Source organism: Schistocerca serialis, chromosome 1 (assembly GCF_023864345.2).
Source record: "Schistocerca serialis cubense isolate TAMUIC-IGC-003099 chromosome 1, iqSchSeri2.2, whole genome shotgun sequence".
Classification (NCBI taxonomy): Eukaryota; Metazoa; Arthropoda; class Insecta; order Orthoptera; family Acrididae; genus Schistocerca; species Schistocerca serialis.
In genome coordinates this window covers 947,143,022-947,166,081 of record NC_064638.1, presented here as the reverse complement: position 1 = coordinate 947,166,081, position 23,060 = coordinate 947,143,022, and the positions used below count along the sequence as shown (strand labels likewise).

General features: G+C 39.5%; 1 protein-coding gene across 5 annotated transcripts in view; it reads left to right on the top strand.

The window, feature by feature from the left end:
* LOC126412613 (calcium-transporting ATPase sarcoplasmic/endoplasmic reticulum type) overlaps nucleotides 1-23,060 on the top strand; it is a 94,876-nt gene that overhangs the window by 37,251 nt on the left and 34,565 nt on the right. For all 5 annotated transcript variants that reach the window (XR_007575326.1, XM_050082301.1, XM_050082309.1 and 2 more), the window contains exons 4-7: nucleotides 16,432-16,514; nucleotides 20,628-20,732; nucleotides 21,152-21,290; nucleotides 22,470-22,612. Coding sequence is in view for 4 of the 5 variants with exons in the window: in XM_050082301.1 (XP_049938258.1) it covers nucleotides 16,432-16,514; nucleotides 20,628-20,732; nucleotides 21,152-21,290; nucleotides 22,470-22,612 (470 nt within the window). In the remaining variant the exon portion in view is untranslated. The remainder of the gene's footprint in view (nucleotides 1-16,431; nucleotides 16,515-20,627; nucleotides 20,733-21,151; nucleotides 21,291-22,469; nucleotides 22,613-23,060) is intronic.

Here is a 23,060-nt window from a genome sequence, read left to right as displayed (position 1 = left end):
AAGTGGGGAACGCTGTTGAGAAAATTTAGAGACCCTACGTTTGAGGCTGACTGAAGAACGATTCTACAGCCGCTAGCTTACATTTCACGTGAGGATCACGAAGACGAGAGAAATCAGGGCGTGTACGGAGGCATTTAGACACAGTCGTTTTTCCCTCGCTCCATTTGCGAGAGGAACAGGGAAGGGAATGGCTAGTACTGGTGCAAACCACCCTCCGCCACGCATCTTTGTTGGCTTGCGTAGTATGTACGTAGTTGTCCTAATTATGGCGAGGGAATCTTCCAGCAAGATAAATGGCAGTGTCACAAGGCCAGAATCGTATTACAGTGGTCTGAGTAGCATGGTAATGAACTCACGTTGACGTCTCGCTACTAATTTCGTGATCTAAACCCGGTTGAATATATCTGGGAAGTAGTAGGCGCCAGCTGTGGGCGGGCCAATACACCACCTGTAATTTACGGGAATTGCTTGGATATACTCGTACGTAGACATCTGGTGCCACATATCTCAGGAAACCTACCAAGGGCTTGTTTAATCCGTGGAACACAGAACCGTTACTGTATTGCGTTACAGTGGTGGACCCAATATCGATTTAAGCAGGTGGTCATAATGTTTTGGTTCACCTGTATTTGATGCGTTTTGTTCTCGTATTTCTTCAATACGTTAATGGACATGCTGCACCAGATACCCCTCTTCGACATAGTTTCTTGGAAAACTGTAACTTTAAAATACGGTTGTTGGCTCTGCTCTCTCCCCTTTTTTTTTTTTTTTTTTTTGTTATTTTCATTCCTTCATTGAATATCGGATGGTGTGCTATGACAAAGTGGCAATTATATTTCTTTGCCTGAAGCACTCTTAGAAAGCCTGTTTAATTTGCCCATAAGTAGCTATGTTTACGGGGATAATTTGAATCGGCGTGGTAGTTAACAAAATGAAATGTCGCTGCCTGAACGAAAATTTTCTGGTTGAACAAGAAGCTGAGACCGAGCGAGGTGGCGCGGTGCTAAGCACACTAGACTTGCTTCGGGACGACGACGGTTTAAATCCGATTCCGTCTATCCAGATTTACGATTTCTATTATTTTCTAAAATAGCTCCAGGTAGCTGCCGGGATGGCATCTTTGATAGGGCAAGCCCGACTTCCTTACCCATTCTTCAAACATTCCGGGCTTTCGTGCTCCGTCTCTAATGACGTCCACATCTGTGGGTCAATCCCTAACCTTCCTTCCTTCCTTCGTTTCGACCCTGAGCCGGTATACAATTACGTCTACATATGTATTCTGCCACCCCTTCTACACTACATTGTCCATAGAATTCTAGTCAAAAAAACTATAGGAATCGTTAGATAGCTGCTTTACATGCCGTCTAAAATTTGACTTGAGCCTCTGTAAGAACTTCAAGAAATATCGAGCGTGTCTTAACAGATATATAGTCATTATTTTAAAAACTTTTTTTATTACAAGAAGTCGTTTAATGGATGTTTCACCTGTAATTTCAAGTTCAGTTCCGTCATATTGTTGCGAATTCCTAGTAGTTTGTGAGACACTCTTTGGTGTAGATATTTATCACCGTAGTCGCTGCAGTTATTTTATGAAAAATAAGCTGCTTTACTGCTCCCACACGTAGCACAGTGTTATCATAAAGATCAGTAACATTGAAAAGAGGTGGTATTTGTTACTGCTTTTTGTATTATTAAGGTCTCTTAGTGGATCAGCTTCTGCTAAATACTGTCGCAAACATAAGTCAGCGAAGTAATAAAAATTTTATGTCTTTGGTTACTTTTTGGTATACAGCCAGTATCGCTTTCATTATATTATTAATGCGGTGATTTGACACTAACTTGTATCTCTTTATGTACATAATTTCAATTTCTGTTACTTCCAAATCAAATTGTTATGCATATACAGTCCATTTGTACATGTTACGATGTGTTTTTATGAGACAGAAACGACACGTAATTATCGAACAACTTAATTCGCAAGTCACTGTACGGACGATAACTCAGAACTACTATTAATCGACCTTCTTTTTATTTCGATGTATTGACTTCTGGGTCGTGCCCAATCAGCCATTTCAGTTATTGAAAGACGATACGATACCGTATTTGAGACGATTTTCTTGTAAGTTACGATGATACGAACGTAAGGACAACACAACACCCAGTCCCCAAGTGGAGAAAATCTCCAATCGGCCGGAAATCGAAACCAGTCCCTTTCGGTTAGCAATCAGCCGCGCAGCTACCGAGGTGGGCAACAACTGACTTGAAAACATGCCCATAGCTACATCTACAGACACCAAAGATATCACATGGCAGTAAAATTTGAATCTCAACAATCCCCCTCAATTTTTACAATTACAAATCAAGAACTGAGTCTAAAGTTCGTGGCTTTAGGATTGAAGTCCAAGTCTTTCGACACATTTCTCGTGCTGTGGTGGAGGAAGAGCCTTCTTCAGTACATCTGTTATTTTCTGTTGGCTGATACTCCAGTTTCAGCAGATACTCTTGTAGACATGTAGTATTAAGTGATATTTTATGTGTGTGTGCTTAGTCTTCGAATGAAAAACGGGATTATGTGCTAATTTTACAACTGATTGATTGTTATTGAACAGTTTATTTCCTCTACCAAGGTCCTTCATAAATTTTGACAGGCGACTTGCTTCCTTGTAAAGAAAACAAGAAAACTAATTTCTACTAAAGGTTGCTGTCCTAACGAAATATACTAAAATTATTTTCTTTTTCCTCAGCTTGTAGCTGAACGGAGTTTTCGTAGGTGCTGTCTAAGGGAACCCATTTTGATATTTTGGTATCGTTGCTAAAGTTTTTAGCAACTGTGAATAGAACATAACAGGAAATAATCATTCTGTAATACAGTGACTGTTTTATGTTGTTTAATTGAGGACATATTTTGTAGTTTATCAACTCGTGAATCGGTAATGCGTGGATGAAAAATGTCAGAATTGAAACGCTCTAAGTGCTGTCACTGTACGAATGGGTGGCTTAAGCGTAAAGGTCAAAGTAGCTGTAGTCTGTATATGAATGCGAGCGTATTTTGCTGCTGTTATTTCCAGTAGTGGTGGATCTTTAACAACTGACTACCGACTGCCTCTCTACACAAAATTGAATTATTTGTCTTTTCGGGTATCTCTTCAAGGATGTCGTTGAAAGATAATTACATTTTTTTTATATAAATACACGGTGAATTTTCATTCGAAAGCAAATGAAAGTTTACGTCTCGGAAACCGGTAGTTATTGTTAATGAAGCCCTCGCTCATAGCAAACGGCGTTTGCAGTGCGCTGTAGCTGGTGCCATGTAACGTTTCCTGTCCCGCTGTAACGGTCCGTGTCCAGCTGCTGTGAGCCTCGCGTTCGCGTTTCTGCTTTGTATGAATGGAACTCCAAATGTTGTACCTCGATTTAATATGATATCGGCACAGAGTTGGCTTTAAATGTTGCTAATAACTGCACATTTTCTCGTGAATGGGAGTAAATTTTCGAAGCATTTGCTTTTTAATTTCAGGGCCTCCTAAATGAGCATTCTTGAATTGATATTGTTTCGCTGAACATCTGCAAACGTGCGAGCTATGAAATGATAATAAGTAAGATTAGGAACGTCCAATCGACGAGATGGATATCCAGTCGGGAGTTTGAATTAGAGTTAATTCGTGTCCGTTGAGGAGAAGAGTCCAAATATGTTTTGGGGAGCGTGGAGGGCCACCTCTGATTCTGCGTAGGCTGTTTGTGCATCTCGTCAGGGGGAGCAGTTTTGTGGAATCTCAAGAGATACTGTCAATTATTTTATTTCACAGTCAGTGATAGCTGCAAGTTTTTGTTTTGTTGTTATTGCAGAAAATTCTCGTTAGCCTTTATAAACTTTCTAAATAAGTATAAGAACTAGGAATTTTTTCTCAAAAATTAAAACTGGAAGAGACTTCCTGGAAATTTGAGACGATTGTGGTATAAGGAGAAACATGCGTCGAGAAAGATCATGAAACAGTAAATCCAATGGATTAAAATTTGCACCAGCAGTAAATCAAATTTTTCCTTTTATTTATTGTCAGTGATTGGAAGTCGGGTGGTTCCAACCGATGTCAAGTTCAGACAAGGCACTCAGTCATTCCCGTGAGCATATGACACGATACGAGGGAACTGTTAAAAAAAAAAAAATTCTTAACAAATTTTTAATTACCATAATCTTTTCAAGAAAGAGCACTTGTGCTGCCACTGAAATGTCCAAAATCACATTTGTGACAACTCAATTTGCTCTCGAGTATCCATTGACCAACACTCATTGAATATTGTATCGTTACGAAGTCCGTTGTTGTTTACTTACAGGGAAAGGATTTCTCAGCAGATGAGGTTATTTGTCGATTAGGGATTACTATTGCACTTGGCTGCCGTAGGCATATTAAATTTGGTAGCAATGCAAAATATCTGAAATTGCATCATGATAATTTGTCATCGATAATGTATAATAAAATCAGTTTTTCGGTGCGTACACGTGCCCTACTGCGGGTTGTTTTAACTTCTGCTTTGTCCTGGAATGTTCTGATGTCTTGTGGTTTTCGCAGATTTTGCTTCAGCGCGACGTTGAAGCAATATGCGCATGTTTAGTTAGGAACTTCTGACGAATGGCCTTCCTTTGGTCTCACGGACTTTACTGCAGCTAACAAGTTATGCATTGAGACTACTGTGCTCCGCGAAATGGGTTGAATTGCTCAGCTTCTCTAAGAATAATCTAATCAGTGACTTCCTTAGTGGTAATCGTGTTTTAATTTCGTTTTTGTCTTGCGATGTTTACATTGGCGGCGATTAATCAGTTGAGTAACACAAAGCATTACTTCATAAAGCGACGTATACGAAAATTATTAATCAAAAGAATACAAATACGTAGTGCTCCATTCCTTAATGTCTTTTCTGTACTTGTTGCTGTTACTAAAAGCGGATTATCATTTCTTTACCGGGCGTTATCAACGTTTTAGTAATGGTAGTCACTCTTCGTTTATAGTAGAACCAGACATAAACAAATTATTGAATAGATGCGTCGAAGTTCTCTGGGTGGTGAAAATCATCAGGATCCAATCAACTTCATATAAAGTGAATAACATGGGTCAACGATTTGTGCCTTTTTTCCGAAAGACAAGAACATTGGCCGCTTCGTCTTTGTAACATGGAAAAAAACTTCTTAAAATGACGTAGATGGATTACGTTACATCTATATTCGGTGGCCCAAGAGATGTGCGAAATACATTTAACGCACTTTGCATTAAAAGACGAAGCCATGGGACACACATCCTTGAACTATCAGTGAAAAATCTCTCTGCTAGGACTGTGTGATTCCAGGTTCAGATAAAAACCATCAAACATAACCAATGTTTTGCCGGACTGTGGTTTGCAAACTGATATTTTCTATGACAAAAAAGCTAAACTACTGCAGTTACGTGTCAGTCACTTTTATTTTTCCCCACGAAGCGTTTCGAGGACTCTCACCTACATTTGCAGGTGGATCTGTGGTTTACGTTAGTTTTGTTTGCTTGATTTGGCCACTTGTCTGTTTTGAACTGCCTTGTTCTAGAAATGAGGTATAACTTAGTTATTTTCGTCATAGGGCAGTGGAATTACTAATTGTAAACTGTAAATAAAGCTATTTAAAAGATGGTTCAGCAGAAAGAGCTCTGAGGGTCGCTGTAAGTACATATGTTCATCAGTATTTTTGAGTGATAAGACTGGAAACATTTAAACACTTATTTACGCGTTATTTGCATCTTTAATATGCTTTGTAAGCTGGTACTGTTCTTTGGACAACAAGGCACTATATCTCTACATCTGTAGAATCCCTGTACTGTTTGTCGTCCTTAAGACATATACCAGAAAACAAAAATAAAAAATACTACAGAACGAAAATAAAAAGAACACACTGTAAAACAATTGACATAAAAGTTTTCTGGGTATGGTACCGCATCATAATGTATAAAACTACTGCTGCTGGAGAACAACTACCGTTTCGGCCACGGTTGCAGCGGCCTTCTTCTGGAGCTATTGGTTTCGAAACGTTGGTTTTTCTCCATCAGCAGTAATTTTATACATTATGACGCTGTACCATAACCAGAAAACTTTTATGTCGACTGACCCTGGCCACGGAAACCTATGCAATTATGTGGAAAACAATTGTAAAAGAACATATTAAGCAAAGCACAATAAAAAACGGGATGTCAGCCACAACGCAGGTGATATCAACTGCCGATAGTAGTCCGTCGGTGCCGATCTCTAGCTTCATCCTCCACAGCTGTCAGCTCCACTTGTTTAAAGATTGTTAGTAGTCGATCCTTCCGTCACGTCGTTGGACGTCCAGCGGGTTGAGAATGGAGAACTCGGTTAGGGAACGATTCATCAGCTCGAAAGATGCGACAAAACTACTGTAGCCTCCTGAGCCAATGTGTGACCTTCTAAACCACTGCTATAGGTCTTCTTCCGTTCTTCGTTCCCATTTACCTTCCATTGTATCGTAGACGTGCCCACAGATCTTTCGAAGTGCCTTCTTTTCGAAGGTACAGATTGCTTCTTGAGTTGTTGATAACGTCGCCCAGGTTTCACACCCATATAGAAGTATCGGCCCTGCTAGTGTCATATGCTGCTGAATCTTATTCTTCTGTGATATTAGACAATAAATTATTCACACTAAAAATATGCTATTAGCGTTTTTATTTTAATTTTATTTTATTTTTTATTTGGTGATTCACTTCTTTCGTCGCTTCTATTTTATTAGTCAGTGTGGATCGCAGGCACTTGAATTCTTGAAGTCGTTCAAATGTACTCGTATGCCTGACATCATCAGTGGAGGGTAGGAGAGTTTGATGGCATGTAACATCGAAATATTTTATCATCGTTCACTACGAGCTCAATTTACTCCGCATTGCTGACAAATCGGGACGTATCATCCTATGCTTGCTCCAGGGTGTCGCCAAGAATGACAGCATCGTCAGCATATTTGTTTCCACCTTCTCAGTTTCTCTGATTCGACAGCTGTCACGGCTTACTTTTTCCAAGGCCAATTTTAATAATAATGGCGCCAATGTTCTTCTTATCTCAATCCATTTCGAATACTGAATGATAGCGATAGTAGGTTGCCGAACCGCACATGACAAGTCGATTGAGAGTAGCAAGCTGCAATATGTCGGATATATTTCGATGGGATGTCAAATTTCTTTTGACGTTTTCCATAACATGGAGCGACCAACGCTCTCATAAGCTTGTCGAAAATCAGTGAAGATGTGTAATTTTCGATCGACCTATCAGCTGCCTCAAAGTACTTATGTGATAAAGAGTCGACCGTCCAGAGGCGAAGCCAGATTGATGGGGCCATACAGTTCCTTCAGCCAGTGGTTTCATGTGGTCGAGGAGCAGCGTTGTAAAGACTTAATAAACAATTTCAAGTAATGAAATACTTGGATACTTGTGTAGCACCACGCTTCTTGAAGATGGGACATGTAATTGCTGCCTTCCATTCTGCGAGAATTATTTCTGCTGACCAAATAGCGTCAAGGCATCCATCAGAATTTCATCTCCCAAGCGGAGCGTCCCAGCTGTGATACCAATACGCCCGGAATCTTGTTGTTTTGAGGGCCTTTACGCAACACTGTTTTCATCCTCTGATGGTTCAGGGACTTTCACTGTATGAAATTGGGCTTGCATCTGAGTTGTCATCGCTCTTGGAATGTCATGATTCAGCAAGTTTTCAAAATGTGTTTTTGAGTAGATTTTTGCTTTGATGGTACCACTTCACCAGGCTCATTTGTTAGAACCAACGTATGACGTCGGCAGACACCTGTGGAAAATCTTGAGGGCTAGAAAAAGAAGCTTGTGACGACTTTGATTCTTCATCTGCCATGAAGACACATTCATGGTATTCCCGTTTCTTCTTCTTCGTGAAATTCCGGTCACGCCTGGCCTCGTAATAAACTATTCCTTGCGTCTTCCGACAGTTGTTCTGGCCATTTTACCCTCTTCGATGATCTACTCTCTACGGGTTTCTGACATTTTTGTGCGGGAGCCATTTATTGGTGAAAAGTATGCTGACAGCGACTCTTAGGTTTCTTTTAGCTGGAACATCTTAAGTAGCTTTATTTATTGTTTAAAAATTATAATTCCAATTCTATAACAGGATAACAAAACGGTTCAAATGGCTCTGAGCACTATGGGACTCAACTGCTGTGGTCATAAGTCCCCTAGAACTTAGAACTACTTAAACCTAACTAACCTAAGGACAGCACACAACACCCAGCCATCACGAGGCAGAGAAAATCCCTGACCCCGCCGGGAATCGAACCCGGGAACCCGGGCGTGGGAAGCGAGAACGCTACCGCACGACCACGAGATGCGGGCTAACAGGATAACAAGTGCGAATTACAACTTACTTCCAACGACATACAGTTCAAAACAAACAATTGGTCGCAGCTAGCAAACGAAACTGGAAACCAATCATCTGACTGAAGATAATGATGCAAGTTCTCGAAACGTGTAGTGGGAGAAAATGAGTGACTGACGTAGATAAGTGTTTTTGTTTGTCTTTTGTGACATAAATCAATGCACGTACAAATACAGTTACACGGTTAAACTAAGGTTTTAATTTAAAAACAAGAGGCGTAAACAGTAGTTCTATTTTTTCTTTGCTGCATCTATTTTGTGGAGCTGTTATGGCTCTCAACAGAGATGGAAAAACAGCACGGAGCACATTGGCAATTTCTCTCTCCGCGCGTACCTTTCAGGTATCTTTCCCATTGAACGCAAAGCAAGAACTGTGCTTGAATTATTATTTTATTTTTTTTTAAAGCGGTAATTCAAAGTAGTTGCACAAATCAGTGGGAAAGCAGGCCATTCAGTTACATTTTGTCACCACTGAGACCTGCAAGAAACAAGTACCGTTAATGGACAGAAAAGATCTAGGATGGCGACTGTGTGTTACTCATCGGTTACTAGAGATTTTATAATCTCACGTGTTTCAAAAATTCGTTCATTGGAGGACAACTGTACTGCAGGAAAAAAGGTCGATGTACATCCAGCGGACCATAACGATTAGGAACTAAAGGAAGATTTTGTTTGACACAGTAAGCTAGAGACAATAGTGAGCGGATTAGGAACGGCAGGAGTTTTTTACTAACGTCGTGGACTTGGAGTTTAAGAATAACGTTGTTACTGTACATTCGCAAATAATATGTCTAACAAAGAGTGCCTTGTGGCTCTTTGATGCTATTTGCCGTCTCTTTTTCAGTTATATATGAGTTAATTTCCAACTGTACTGATCGAACAACTTCACAACAGCGTGACGAATATTTAGGAATTAGATTTGTGAAGAATTTCCAGGATTATTTTCATACACATTGTTCTTACACGTTGTACTTAACAACGAACTTCCGTGAGAAACGAATTGATCGATCGTGACCGGCGCTAACTGATGCCGGTTTCCAGTTTGAAGATTGGCTTGATGCAGCTCGATACAGGTTTTAATTTAGTAATCCAATGAAACGAGGACTTTGCTGTCTTAGCTACACGCTGAAAACTTTCACAGTTTTGATATTTTGTTAAATATTACTTTGACTCATTTATGTGTTATATAGAAACACCTCAAATTTTCACTTGTATGCTCTTGCATATTATAATGCGATGATTCCCGAATTTCGTAGAACGGAGATATTTCTACGGCGGTTTCCATGCAACTTAGCCACTTTCTAACCACAGAGCACATAATCACTGACACAATTTTCGTTGGCAGTTTTTCTAACTGCTGCTGTAATGTGTAGAAGTTTAAGTAAATTAGTAGGAGTCACTTTATAGGCCCGCCGTTATTTTTTCTAGGTGAATAGAGGCATTTATTACCCACGAGTAACTGCGTGAAAAAAGGGGTGGCTGTCATCAGATTTGTCGTTCACTCTCATTTAGCACCTGACTGCAGCGTCCGTACAGTTTGATACGCGAATCTGCTAGGCTCCAACTGGGCACGTATCACGCATTTATTCTCTTAAAGAGCCCAGTTTAAAGTGTTACGTTGCACCAGACTAGAGGGTTGCCTTCTGTCAGAGACTGACTAAAGGCACTAAGAGACCAATGAAAAACTTCAGCATATTATACAGCAAAAAAAAGAAAAAAAACAGGAACGCAAGTCACCTTATAGCCATATGATGTGTACAACTGATGATAGTGAATTTGCAGACTAAGCATTATAAAAGGTGGAGCGAAGAAACATGCCGCTGGAAAGATCAGGTCGTGTAGAGTTAAACTTTTTAAAGCAAGTTTGATATCTTTTATGTTAGTAATATGCCTACATGATTATCGTGTGAGATGCTAATAGAATTGTAGATCTCGCTGTAATAGCTCTCCAAAACGAGAAATGTTATTAAAAAATCTGGTTTCCATATTTCGCTGTATATGTTTCTGAAGTCGACATATACCATCCAGATTTTTTTCCGAGGAACTACGCCTATTAACAAATTGCTGTTCCTTGTACTCTTCGTCCCATTTTATTCTTTATTGCTTGAAAGTATACCAGTCGGTCGATCTGACCCACATACATGTATCTTTGTAACATTTTCATTTGTTAATAAGAGAATTTCCAGTTTAAGGCGTGCACATTCTCTTTCCTGTTGTTTTTGGTGGAATTCGGGAGTTGACTAATTACAGTCAGATGATTTTGTTGAACATTCAGGAAAAGTAATCGTACTGTAATGCCGCCGCAACTGTTAAGACTACGGATTCTTCTATTGACCGTACTACCGAATTGTACAGTTCTAGACATTCTCTTCGCTGGGACTCTTTGCCGGCGGCCGCTCTGAGATAATCCAGTGAATGAGCAGGCTTCCTGCGTCGACGCTCTGTAAGCCCCAGCACGTGATAAAAGTGATCAGTCGGCTTCATGTCAGCAGATAGAGCAGACCATTTCATTCTGTTGATTCTTGCCCCTTGGTGTTAATGGTCACTAGCTTTGGACTGCACGGTCGTGCTTTATTCTCTTGCAAGACTAACATATCATCGATGTGAACTGTAGAGCTGGACTGTCCTCAAATTACCACCGATGGGCATGACAGGCGCAACGTTCGACATCTGTGACTGCGGCATCTTGCTAAACCGTGAGGATGCTTGTCCGATTGCTGGTTGTCGATCATCAGGTTCCAGACAAATCCTGAACTTGCCGATAAATAGAACCCTCAGTCATTAATACAGGTTTCGAAGCAAGTGTTCTCTTGCCTACTTCGGTACTGGAAGGTTTTACTGTTGTTGGTAATGGATGCGTAAAGGCCAAATTCACAGTGTACAGATATTTATTTACTATTATTATCAGCCGGCCGGAGTGGCCTTGCGGTTCTGGGCGCTGCAGTCTGGAGCCGAGCGACCGCTACGGTCGCAGGTTCGAATCCTGCCTCGGGCATGGATGTGTGTGATGTCCTTAGGTTAGTTAGGTTTAATTAGTTCTAAGTTCTAGGCGACTGATGACCTTAGAAGTTAAGTCGCATAGTGGTCAGAGCCATATTATTGTCAACACAACTCTCCAGTTGACCCCAATAGGCGATGCACAGACCTGTTGCAGTCTCCTCAAGTGTATCTACGAGCCATAATTTGTAACTATGTCATCAGCTGGCCAGCAGCCATTATGGCGCGGTTCGAGCTGAGGCGATACGATACGCGATGTGACACTTGATACGATGCAGAAGCAACTCACATCGGTGGAACGCATGGAAACAAAATGGAAGCGGCGTAACAGGTTCACGCTAGGACGACACGGATATAACACCGATACGCATCATACTGTAACAGGACGTGCTGGTCGCTCCACGCAATTCGTATCGCACGATACAGCGGGAATAAAATTTCCCGCTTGGATGGGGCGGGAGGAAACTTTTAAATTTGAAATGGAAACCCCTATTTATTTTTTTCGGATTCTCCATAAAAAAGTAATCAAGTTTTGCCTGAAACATTTTTTAAACCATTGACAGATGGCGCTGAAATCGAGAAAAATTAAAATTGGGGAAAATTTTTTTTTTTTTTTTTTTTTTGCAAAATGTATCCTACCCGCCACAGTTTTTGATGGAGGGAGGCGGAATGGTATTAAAATCTCGTTAGGGAACTCTTCACAATTGCATTACTCATCCTACTGTGGCGCTACCGTGGCCAACCTGCGAACTATGGCCCAGAATAAAGGTCGGTGCAATGCAATCAGACATCACTTCACTTTCAGATTGTAAACCGTAAACCTCAACTGACGAAAGTAAATTATTCTTTAGCGAAACATGGCTCACTATCCTCCTACAGATGTTGGTATGAAGTTAATTTTAGGTGAATGCCATAACAATTACGCTGAAGCTGCACAATTGTATGCGGATCGTTTCCCAAACAGACAACATCCAAGCGAAAACATTATTCGTAATTGCCCTCAACGAGCTCGAAATGGATACATGTCCCGCCCACCTCATCATCGCGAATGCAATTAAAATGACGCTCGTACCCTTACCGTTCTCGCCTGTGTTCAACTGGATGAGTAGTTGTGCGATTCAGAGACAAACAGGAATACCGAAATCAACCGTATTGAGGATTTTCAAGGCACATAAATATCATGCATACAATTCCACACTGATACAGGCATTAACGCCGAAAGATAAGCAAATAGGCATGCATTTCTGCCAAAGGGCCTTGGAAATGATAAGAGGCGACTGATTTTTTTAGATACATTATGGTCACTGATGAAGCCACATTAAAAAAGAATGGCGAATTAAATCGTCATGATTGTCATTATTGGTCCCCTGTCAATCCACACTGACACAGACCCGTTGACAATCAACATAAATGGTCGTTAATTGTCTGGTGTGGAAACTTAAACAGATACTTGATAGGACCGTATTTTTTTTGACCGAAATGTTACTGGGGAATCTTATTTACAACTTCTCCGTGATGATTTTTTGGAGCTAATGGAAGATGTTTATTTAGAAACTAGGCAACGAATGTGGTACCAACAGGACGGAGCAGCTCCCCATTATGGTAAATATGTGCGGAACGTTTTAAATTTACTGTACCCTGGTCTGTGGATAGTACGCGGCGGACCAATTCAGTGGCTTCCATGTTCACCAGACCTAACATCTACTATTTTTGCTTGTGGGGTTAATTAAAAAAATATTGTTAGACAGACAGCCCACAACCCGAAATGATATGGACCATCGCGTTCGAAGAGTGTGTGCAGCCACACCACGGGATGTGCTACTCAAAACGGGGACAACTTTCGCAAACAATTGACTTTATGCATTGAAGCAAATGGGAATAATTTAGAACAATTTCTTCGTGGCCAATTTCATTAATGAGGCACCCTAAATTGTGAGAGGCAAGGGGACTCTCACTAATGAAGCACCCCATGGGAACATCATTCTACTGTGTCAGTGTCGTTGTTCCTGGGTAACGCTAAAAGTAGGATACAGTACATTTTGTCCAAAAATAGCTTAATTTGGCGTAACGAAAATATTGGTGCACATTTTTCATCGATTTGATGCCTCTTTGTTGGATAATTCTAAATATATCAGGGTTCTTCCCCAATTTTACTTTTTTCTCAATTTCAGCGCCTTGTGTCAATGGTTTAAAAAAATGTTTCAGACAAAACTTGATTACTTTTTTATGGATAATCCGAATCCGCAATAAAAATGGGTGTTTCCATTTAAGATTTAAAAGTTGCCTGCGCCCCACCCAAGGGGGCAGGGGCTGGAGTTCATGTGTAGTATCATTTGATGTCCCGCTTTGAGCTTACGAACTTGTCTTAACCACTATTTTTACCCAATTTATAGTTTTCGAGATAATCTCATCTGAAACTTCAGATGGACCACCCTGCATATTGGCTTTGGGCATTCGAAGTAGTTGCCGACTTTTGAGTAATTCATTCAGTAAACTACAAAGTAAACCTATACAGCAACACGTAGTGATGTTTAGCAGACCACTCTGGCAATTTCCTCTGTCTTATCGTGGCGACTGTGACATCAGACATCACAGCATGGTGTCATGTAGTACTCACCAGTCTAGTATTGAGCTCACTTCGGTACACAAACAGCATTGTTCCCATCCATGATTGGAGACGCAACATTCTCTATGGGACTTTTTCTGAGACTACATTTTTATTTACGCCACGTTGGTACCACAGGGTTCTCCCAGTCTGCAGAGGAACGTCTTCTAGCATCAGTGGAAGGCGGTTTGTTAGGAGACTGCGATAGTTAAGCACGTTGAGTGTTCCATATGAGCTGATGGCTCACTATCCCACACCACACATTTACACACCACGGACACTGATGTTCCACCTGACGAAGCCAACAGGGATTGTGGACAAACCAGTAGCACATAGTGCGGTGGTCTTCCTGGCTGATAGGTAAATGTGGCTTCATTACTAAACAAGTGCATGATACGTCTGAAGTATCCTGTCTTAACGCCCAGGCAGAAGTTAACATGATTCTCATAATCATTTTGATGTAGCTCTTGATGGAGAGCGATATGACAGGAATGGCCACTTTCTCGTGCGATTGCGAGGGTGCTAACTTGCGGATCAACTGCAACTTTTGTATGTTACATTGTCTAGGCGATACGCTAGCACTTTTACGTTAATGGTTGAAGAGGTTGATAAATAATTACAGAGATGGTTGATATCTATTGGCATATCATGTCGCATAAACCGTGCAACAATGAACTGCATTCTTCCTATACCCACCGTACACCATAAGCATGTCTGGCTTTTTCAGCATTGGTAAATCCTGTCGTCCACTCATGACCTAGTGCTTGGACTGTCTCACTCTGACCAGCAAGTCGCAGTCTACTCAAGGCAAACATAACATCATAGTACCTAGCAACTATGCAGGTTGACTGGCACAAACAAGTGTCGGTGTGGAAACTTTGCAAAATACGTTCTCATAAAACTCGCACCAGAATCCTGCAGCAAACACCACTGACATCCTAATTTACCCGACTTTATTTTTCAATGTCAATTACCTTTGTTCCATATAAAAAGTGTATTATTGCACAAAAAATACACTTTCTAAGTATTATGACATTCTGTTGATTGACTAACAATATGAGCCCCTGACTACCAACGCATGCTGGGAAAAACGCACAACAGTTACACATTCCATTTCCGCAATATTAGCAGTGCAAGTCTTAGTTGATTCACCCTGTATACAGTGCTCTTTTTGTGACGGGAAGCGCCGGTACGCCGTACCTGTACCTCTGACAAAAAACAGCATTAAAATAGCATTTTAAGATGTCTAAATTTCAAAAACAAAAAAAAGAAACAGTATCGGTTACTCACCGTACTGGCGTCCCCACACCACCAATTCCTTTCTGCTTTGTAAATATGCCATCATCAGTGCTTCACAAAATGAGGTTCTATTAGGAATTCTCGTAAGGCGGAAACCATTGTCGACCGTTGTTATTGGAAAGCGTGCATTTTGGTGAAATTGGCGCTTTGTTTGTTAATCACCGATCGGGTGATGGAATGGTGAAGACTTTACGCTCTTATTCGAGGGGAGATAATCCTCATTTAGATTTGCCACTGTTGCCCTAAAGCCCAGTAGACGAAAAACCTTAAAACTCCATTATCCTTCCCTCATCCTCGCTTCTTCACCTGTAGTGCTGCTTCGCCTCTCTTGAATCGAACTGTTAGCCAAGCTTGAAGAGAAAAGTGACACTACTTCACACATTTGTATGTGAGTAAACCTACATAGAGCGGCTGCGGCCTGTTATCTAGGTATGTAGTTTCATACATCACTTCTGGCAACAAAGTCTCACTCATAATTTTTCAGTGACAGTACTGTTTAAATCTTTTGCAGGAATTCTCAGCTTTCTCTGATGGCTGAAACAGTATAATCATGAATTCTGATTACTGTCGCAGCCGTAGGAGCTAATAATAAATCCCTCGTGTAGAATTTCTAATTGTTAACCATATTGTAATTAGTGTATTTGTCGTAACATTGTGGAGATGAGGAAATCAGAAACCATATGTTCCAAACGTCTAGTGTTAGTGTTCTTTAGAAGTAGAGCAGCAGTGATTATAAAATGTTTCCTTAGGTCTCATCTCTCCCTCCTCTTTGTCGCCATCATCCTCCTCCTCCCATTAGTAGCACTTCCGAAAAGCAGAGGAACTGCAGAAATTACGTCGTTTGAGTTGAAATCAGTACAGCGCTTAAAGTACTATCACATGCAAAATATCAAGTATTTCAATACCTCATTGTACAAATACTTTGAACAGCACAGCGGTTGTCTTGCACGTTAGCTTTTTTGTAATTACTGGTTTCTTAGGCCATTAGCGTCTTTTCTCCAGCATAAATTTAATTTTAATTAAATAGTATGTTGTGGCACTGTTAATCCAGTTTTGGAAATTACAATTATTTCCATGATTTGCTCCATAATTTTTTTTGTTTGTTTCAGGCAAGTCGATATGGCAGTTGGTATTAGAGCAATTCGATGATCTTCTAGTTAAAATTTTGCTGCTTGCAGCCATCATATCATTCGTAAGTATTTACTTCGTCACAAGTAAAAGTTCGACTTTAGTTTTAATATAGAAATAGTACATGTTCATCCACAGCCAGTTTAAAGCACAAGCTACTCTAGCGGCCTCTTGCGGTACCAAGCTGAAGTGCACCAGAGGTGGCAAAGCACAATAAAATTTAAAGAGTCTTACCAAGAGTCTAAGGAAAGGCAAGTAAGTTGGGGGGGTGGGGGTGATGTGGTGCTTGTGTGGACACATTTCCGATCTGGTCCAGTGTTTATCATCCTTGCAGAATAAGCTGCAGAAATGTTTGAACACGTTTCCTTCCAGTACATATAACACTCCCCCTCTCCCTCCCCCTCCCCCAGCAGTCTCTTAAGAGATGTTCGGCTTGCCTTCGATGCAGCTCTTTCCATTTAAGCAGAGGTCTGTGTCTTTAAGGGAATTGGAATCTGTCAGGAACGAAAGGAATTCGGAAGGAATTGGCTCTGGCCCAGTGAGGGACCAACCCCAGCGTTTACCTAAACTGAAAATGGGAAACCACGGAGTCCCATAAAGGTTGCCAGCGGATGGATTCAGACCACTTCATCTCCCAAATCTAGTGGTTGCTAGTTCAGCGCCTTTTGGTGCCAACCAGCCCTACTTGGTGGAGAATTTGAAAAAATTGGTTATTGTGCATTTTTCTAATAAGATAAAATGTGTCATAACAAAAGATGGAATGGTGGTATTGGATGTACGTGCTTCGTTATTTGATAATGCATGGATGCGTTCATATTTTAATATTTAATTGTGCAGGGAATTCGTGGCTTCAGTTATTCTAGTATTACAAGTGCGTAAATTGACTTTGAACAAAAGGAGGTGGGGGAGAGATGCAGGGCATAGTTGGTTGAGACAAATTCAAGCAGCTAGCTGAAAAAATCTTGTAGAAACAAATGTATTATAAAATGTGCTGTCATCACACATTACTTGTGCCCTCCACTAACCCCTCCCCATTGTTTCATATCAGAATTGATTTTCACAAGTGAGGGCCTTCCAGGTGATAAGATTGGGCAATATTTTGCCATTGGCGCTGAGAACAATGTGATTTTGAGCAAATTTATGAAAGAACTGCAACCATGGCTGTTTGGGCAATATTTTTGTTGACCAACACAATGTTTGGGAACGCTGGAAAATCCAAGTGTGTTTTTATGCACTGATTTTAATATAATGTTGTTTGTAATAATTTTTACTATCCGCTGCCTTGTAAAACACTGAAGTTTTGCGACTTCAAAATTCTACCTGTCACCTACTAACAAATCCAATGTTAACATTAAACTTCTACAGATTGGTAATTAGGTTATTATTGTAATGCATACAAATTTGTAACTTACCATAATGTTGTTGGATGAATCAGAATTGATTTTCCTCTTCTTTCTTGTTGCAAACTTCTCGATAATTAGAAACTACCACAACAGTGCACAGCAAAAATAAATAAAAGACAACACATATATCAAATTTGACTGCAAGTAAGAGCTGAACTGATTTACGAAACAACTGAAGTTGAGTAAGGCCATAAATGTACAGTGGTTGGTCTTGGCTAAAGTAAGGATAGTGCAATCTGTGTGTAGATGGTTTAAATCCATCAGTGCCCTTGTTACTAATGATAATATGTATCCCTTTTTTTGCAATATGATTGAATATCAGAATATAAAGTATAATAAAAAGGTTCCATTCGAAGGCCATACATTCCAGAATTGGTGTCCCACTCAGGCAAAATTGCAGTGATTATTGAAGCAATCATCCCAATGACTCACCAGGTTGAAGAAACTCATATGCGAAAACACCATGTGCTGCTGCTTGAAGAAGTTCGAAAGTGCAGGCTGCACATCCTAATCTGAAAGGTATTGTCGACCTTTCAAGGCCTTTTTTTAAGGGGACTGAAGGCATGGGAATCTTACTGGGCCGATGACGACTGTAGGATGGGTGCTCGAGTGTCTCCTGCTTGAGTTCATTATCATGAAGCAGCAGAACCCCTTGTCACACCATTCCACAATGGTGGTTTCTGACAGACATGCTGCCCATAAAAATCGTCATCCCCCAATGTATGTAGCAGTGTTTCTTATTTGGCAGCCTAGAAAAAAATAACAGCACATCGGTTCTGTTCGGATGCAGTTGGTAATGACGTTGCCATAGTTATGTTCCCTCATTTACTTCATGCAAGTTGGAACGACACAAATGCCACACACATCCCTTGCCTTCAAGTCGGTGCTTATATACCTGCATCAGAGTAGCGCTACATTGCATCTACGCTGCAGCAACACCCTCAAACTGAAACTTCTTGATCATCCCTTGTATCTTTCAATTTCACTACACGGCAACTAGGTCACGTGTAATTTCATTCAGGTGATTGAGGGAGGGGGATGGGAAGTCCGGACCCAGTGGACCCCCTCTTTGGCTACCTCCTTGGCCTGGGGTGCACCGATTTGGAACAAGTGCCACACAAGTGTCAGATTTCATTCAGGAAGTTATCTGCCACGCTGATCTAAATCGCTGCCTGTGAGTCACTAGTGATATTTTGAAACACATGTGAAATCACTGTCATTGTGTTCAACATGAATTTGTACCAAAACTTCTGCTATGCGTATGGAAATGGCATGATAACAAGTCAAAACAGACATGCCAGCAAGAAGTTAAATGTTTGTGGAAGGAAGTTAAGCTGAATTTCACAGACAAGAATTCTCTTAGTGATCATAAAATCAAGAGACTGGAAAGCTACACAATCACATGGTTCAAGAGAAGGCACAAACAATGTTGTCTTTCATTTGCAAAGTAAGTAAATGTCCAGTGACATTTAAAGTGTATAATACACCAATAAAAGGTCCCTTCTGTCTGTCCCTCCAAATACTACACAGTGTTGGCAATTTAAAATATTGTTATTAATAACATGTTAAAATAATTGTTTAATACACTTTCTAAGTAAAATGTGGTTTTATTAAAGTGTTCTTATCAATGTTTACAACAGCTAAAATCTTACTCATTTTTACATATTTACCTGGGTTCAATTCCCTGCTGGGATGGAGATGTTATGATATGTTATCTGCTCGGGGGACTGTTGTTATAGACACACACGTTATGGGAGTCATAAAAAAAAAATAAAAAAAAAAGCCATACGATCATTTCATTTCTCATGTATCAATTTTGAAACATAATAAATTGTTGGGAGGAATAGCTGGAGCTCGAGTTGATGGGGTGTAATGATAAATTGTGATTGGATGGCAGAGAAACATTGTGGTGTAAGTTAAAATAGCTACTTATTCAAAACAAAGGTTTTGTATTTGACACTACAGAAAAATCAATGAACCATGTACAGTAACATTATTGAAAGTTTTAGAGATTGCCATACACCACTATGCACCATAACAGATTGGTCGTGGTATATTCTGAACAGCTGGATATATCAAAACTGCAAAACGTTGACTTGCATGACTTTTTTATCAGCCATCCAATTATTACAGAACTTTTTAGAATGGCAAGATGGAACTTTCACACTCGTACATTTATCTTGAAGTTGAATGTATTAAGATAACATTTTTGAGTTCCAGATACTCAGTCTCATGTTCTGTGTTAATAATATTGCAACTAGCAGCTGAAAATACTACTGGCATAATTATGGATTTGTTGAAATTCAATCAGAATGGTGGCTTCAGTGTAGTCTTTCATAATCGAATATGTAAAGGATAAACTGTGCTCATGGATCTTGCAATTTCCATTAAAAACATTTAAATGTAATGTTGTCCATGTTAATATCAGTAGCTTTCAAGAAAATTATTAAACATTAACCATCAGGCTACCAGTACAAAATGAAATTTGGGAACCCTTTCAGCACCACCAAATAGTATCTGATCAAGAATTCAGGGGAGTCTAGTTTTTCAAAGCCACTCATCATTTGATTGTATTTCGTTCTGGTTATATCTTGCTTTCTGCCAGTCCATGAAAAATAAATTTGGTTTATTTAAATTAGTCTTAAATTGTTGCCTTAGATGTTACATATTTAATAACATCAGAAATCTATTGATAAAAGTAGTGCATCATTTCTTAAAATATATATCTCAAATTTGACAACACTATTATTTCTAAAGTAAAGTTTCTGTTGCAGGTTCTTGCCTTGTTTGAAGAGCATGAAGATTCAGTCACTGCATTTGTTGAACCTTTTGTTATTTTGCTTATTCTCATTGCCAACGCTGTGGTTGGTGTTTGGCAGGTAATAATTTTATGTCTGAGTTTTTTAATTTTTGCATGTTTGTTGCCTCCTGATCGAATCCAAATCCAGCTAGTATTCTGAAAAGATATTCTTGCTCTCTGCTATCAAATGCTCTTTTAAAATTGACTGATGTAATGATGCATCCTTTGTTTGCTGTGTTGCAAAAATATGTTATTGAATTCTTCAGGCTAAAATTTTATTCTGTACACAATCACACTTTTCTGAATGTACCCTAATATTTGCGGAATTCGTATCTAGTTGTGGGTCAGTTTGGTTGAAGAGAAATTGGATAGAATCCTGTAGGGCTTCAAATTGTGTTAAAACTAAAAGAACATTGTAATGCATGTGGAGAGAGAGAAATAGTAGTTACAGATAAGCAAAAATTCATTTTACTCATTTCACACTTCTGTATGCTCCAGGAACGAAATGCTGAATCTGCAATTGAAGCGTTAAAAGAGTATGAGCCTGAAATGGGCAAAGTAGTAAGAGGTGATAAATCTGGAGTACAAAAAGTCCGTGCCAAAGAAATTGTTCCAGGAGATATTGTGGAGGTCTCAGGTATCAATATTTTCATTTGTTCATTTAGAAGTTAAGATATATTAATAGGTGCATTTGTTTACTTTTAAATACTGCTTGGAATCGAGATGGCTTTTCTGATATACCAATTGTTTCATAATTTGTTACTGTTTTGTGTCTGACTGGCTTTTGTAAATTGTTGAACATGAGTAGCTGATTATGGCCCACAAGTTCACTGCTGATTGGAACTGTTAACTAATAATACGAGTTTGTTGCAAAAAATGTAATTGTTGGTAAACTAAAATGGTGCACAGAGATTAGCAATATATTTTAATGAAAATGCCCATTTTGCTCTATCAGTCAGGTTGTGTGTAACATCTGCATTTCATTTCCTTTGCCTATTTTATCTACTTCTAATTACATGAAAAGTAAGCAAAAAGTGAATTGTCTTTAAACAGCTTTAAGAAGTTTTATCACAATACAGTATTTGTTCTTCCCTTGTGCGTTATGTGAGTGCAACTTCAAAGAAAATATGTTCGTAGCAAGTTAAATATTTCTAAATAAAACACATTTTCAACAAGAGCGAGCTTAATTACTGATAGTGTAACAGCCAGAACTAATAGAAAAACGCCACTTATCAGTAGCGACTACGAAATAACACACACACCTCAGTTTTGCAAGCTTTAACTTAAATGCTGTTTATGTGAGAATGGGAATTTCTCCACTCCCTCAAGAGATTTTTGTTTTGTCACATTTTTCTTTCCTTTCTTTTTCGTTCTCGGCACAACACTTTGCTGCCTGACATAACCTCTTTGTAGTTCATACGACCTGTTAAAGAAACTCACCAAACGATGTACAATCGTTTGTGATTATGTAGTTTGAATTCAGTAAGTAACTGCCCATTATTTGCCAAAAGATATCTGATACTATCTGAAATGACTTTTAAATCAAAAAGCAGGCCTAGAGTATTCCTGACTATGAAATGTGAAATGGGGTCTGCTTGCTGCAACATTTTCAAATGAAACCTGTAACATGTTACTATTATCTACTCAATTTTTTCCTTATACAGGATTGTAATACTTTATAAGATGAGAATCAGTAGTACTGAAAACAGCTATTCTGTAACTTTTGTTTACTTTAATTTTTTGTGTGATTATATCAAGTAATGTAGTGTTCCACTGAAATCTCATTTAATCAATATGTAACTATTGTCTTTCTCAGTGGGTGACAAGATTCCAGCTGACATTCGACTTGTAAAAATTTTCTCCACTACTCTGAGGATTGACCAGTCAATTCTGACTGGGGAATCTGTGTCAGTTATAAAGCATACAGACCCAGTACCAGACCCTCGAGCTGTAAACCAGGTTAGATTGGAACTGTATACATTATGTATGATACTTTTAGCATGTTTCAGTGTTACGGAATAGTGCCCATAGGTCACAGTGCAAAATATGATGATAATATGAGAGTAGAATGTAGTCTGTTGCTTGTCTTAGTGCCATAGGCTTCCTTGTGACATACTGATCTAGTTCTGCATTCAGCCAGTGTTAAGTGACTGTTGGACAAGGATCATCATCATCATCATCATCATCATTGCACAAGGACCCCTCTAGACTTTTCAATGCATTACAGTTGTCAGCTCAGTGCATTACAGTTTTCTAGTATCATCTACACACCTTCCATTTTATTGTCTTCTTGTCTCATATCTTGGTGTGTGGCAAAGAACTTTCTTTGTCCATTCACCTGGCTACATATGCTGCCCACCTCTATTTAATTTAGTCATAATCACATCTTCCACTCCAATTCGTTTTC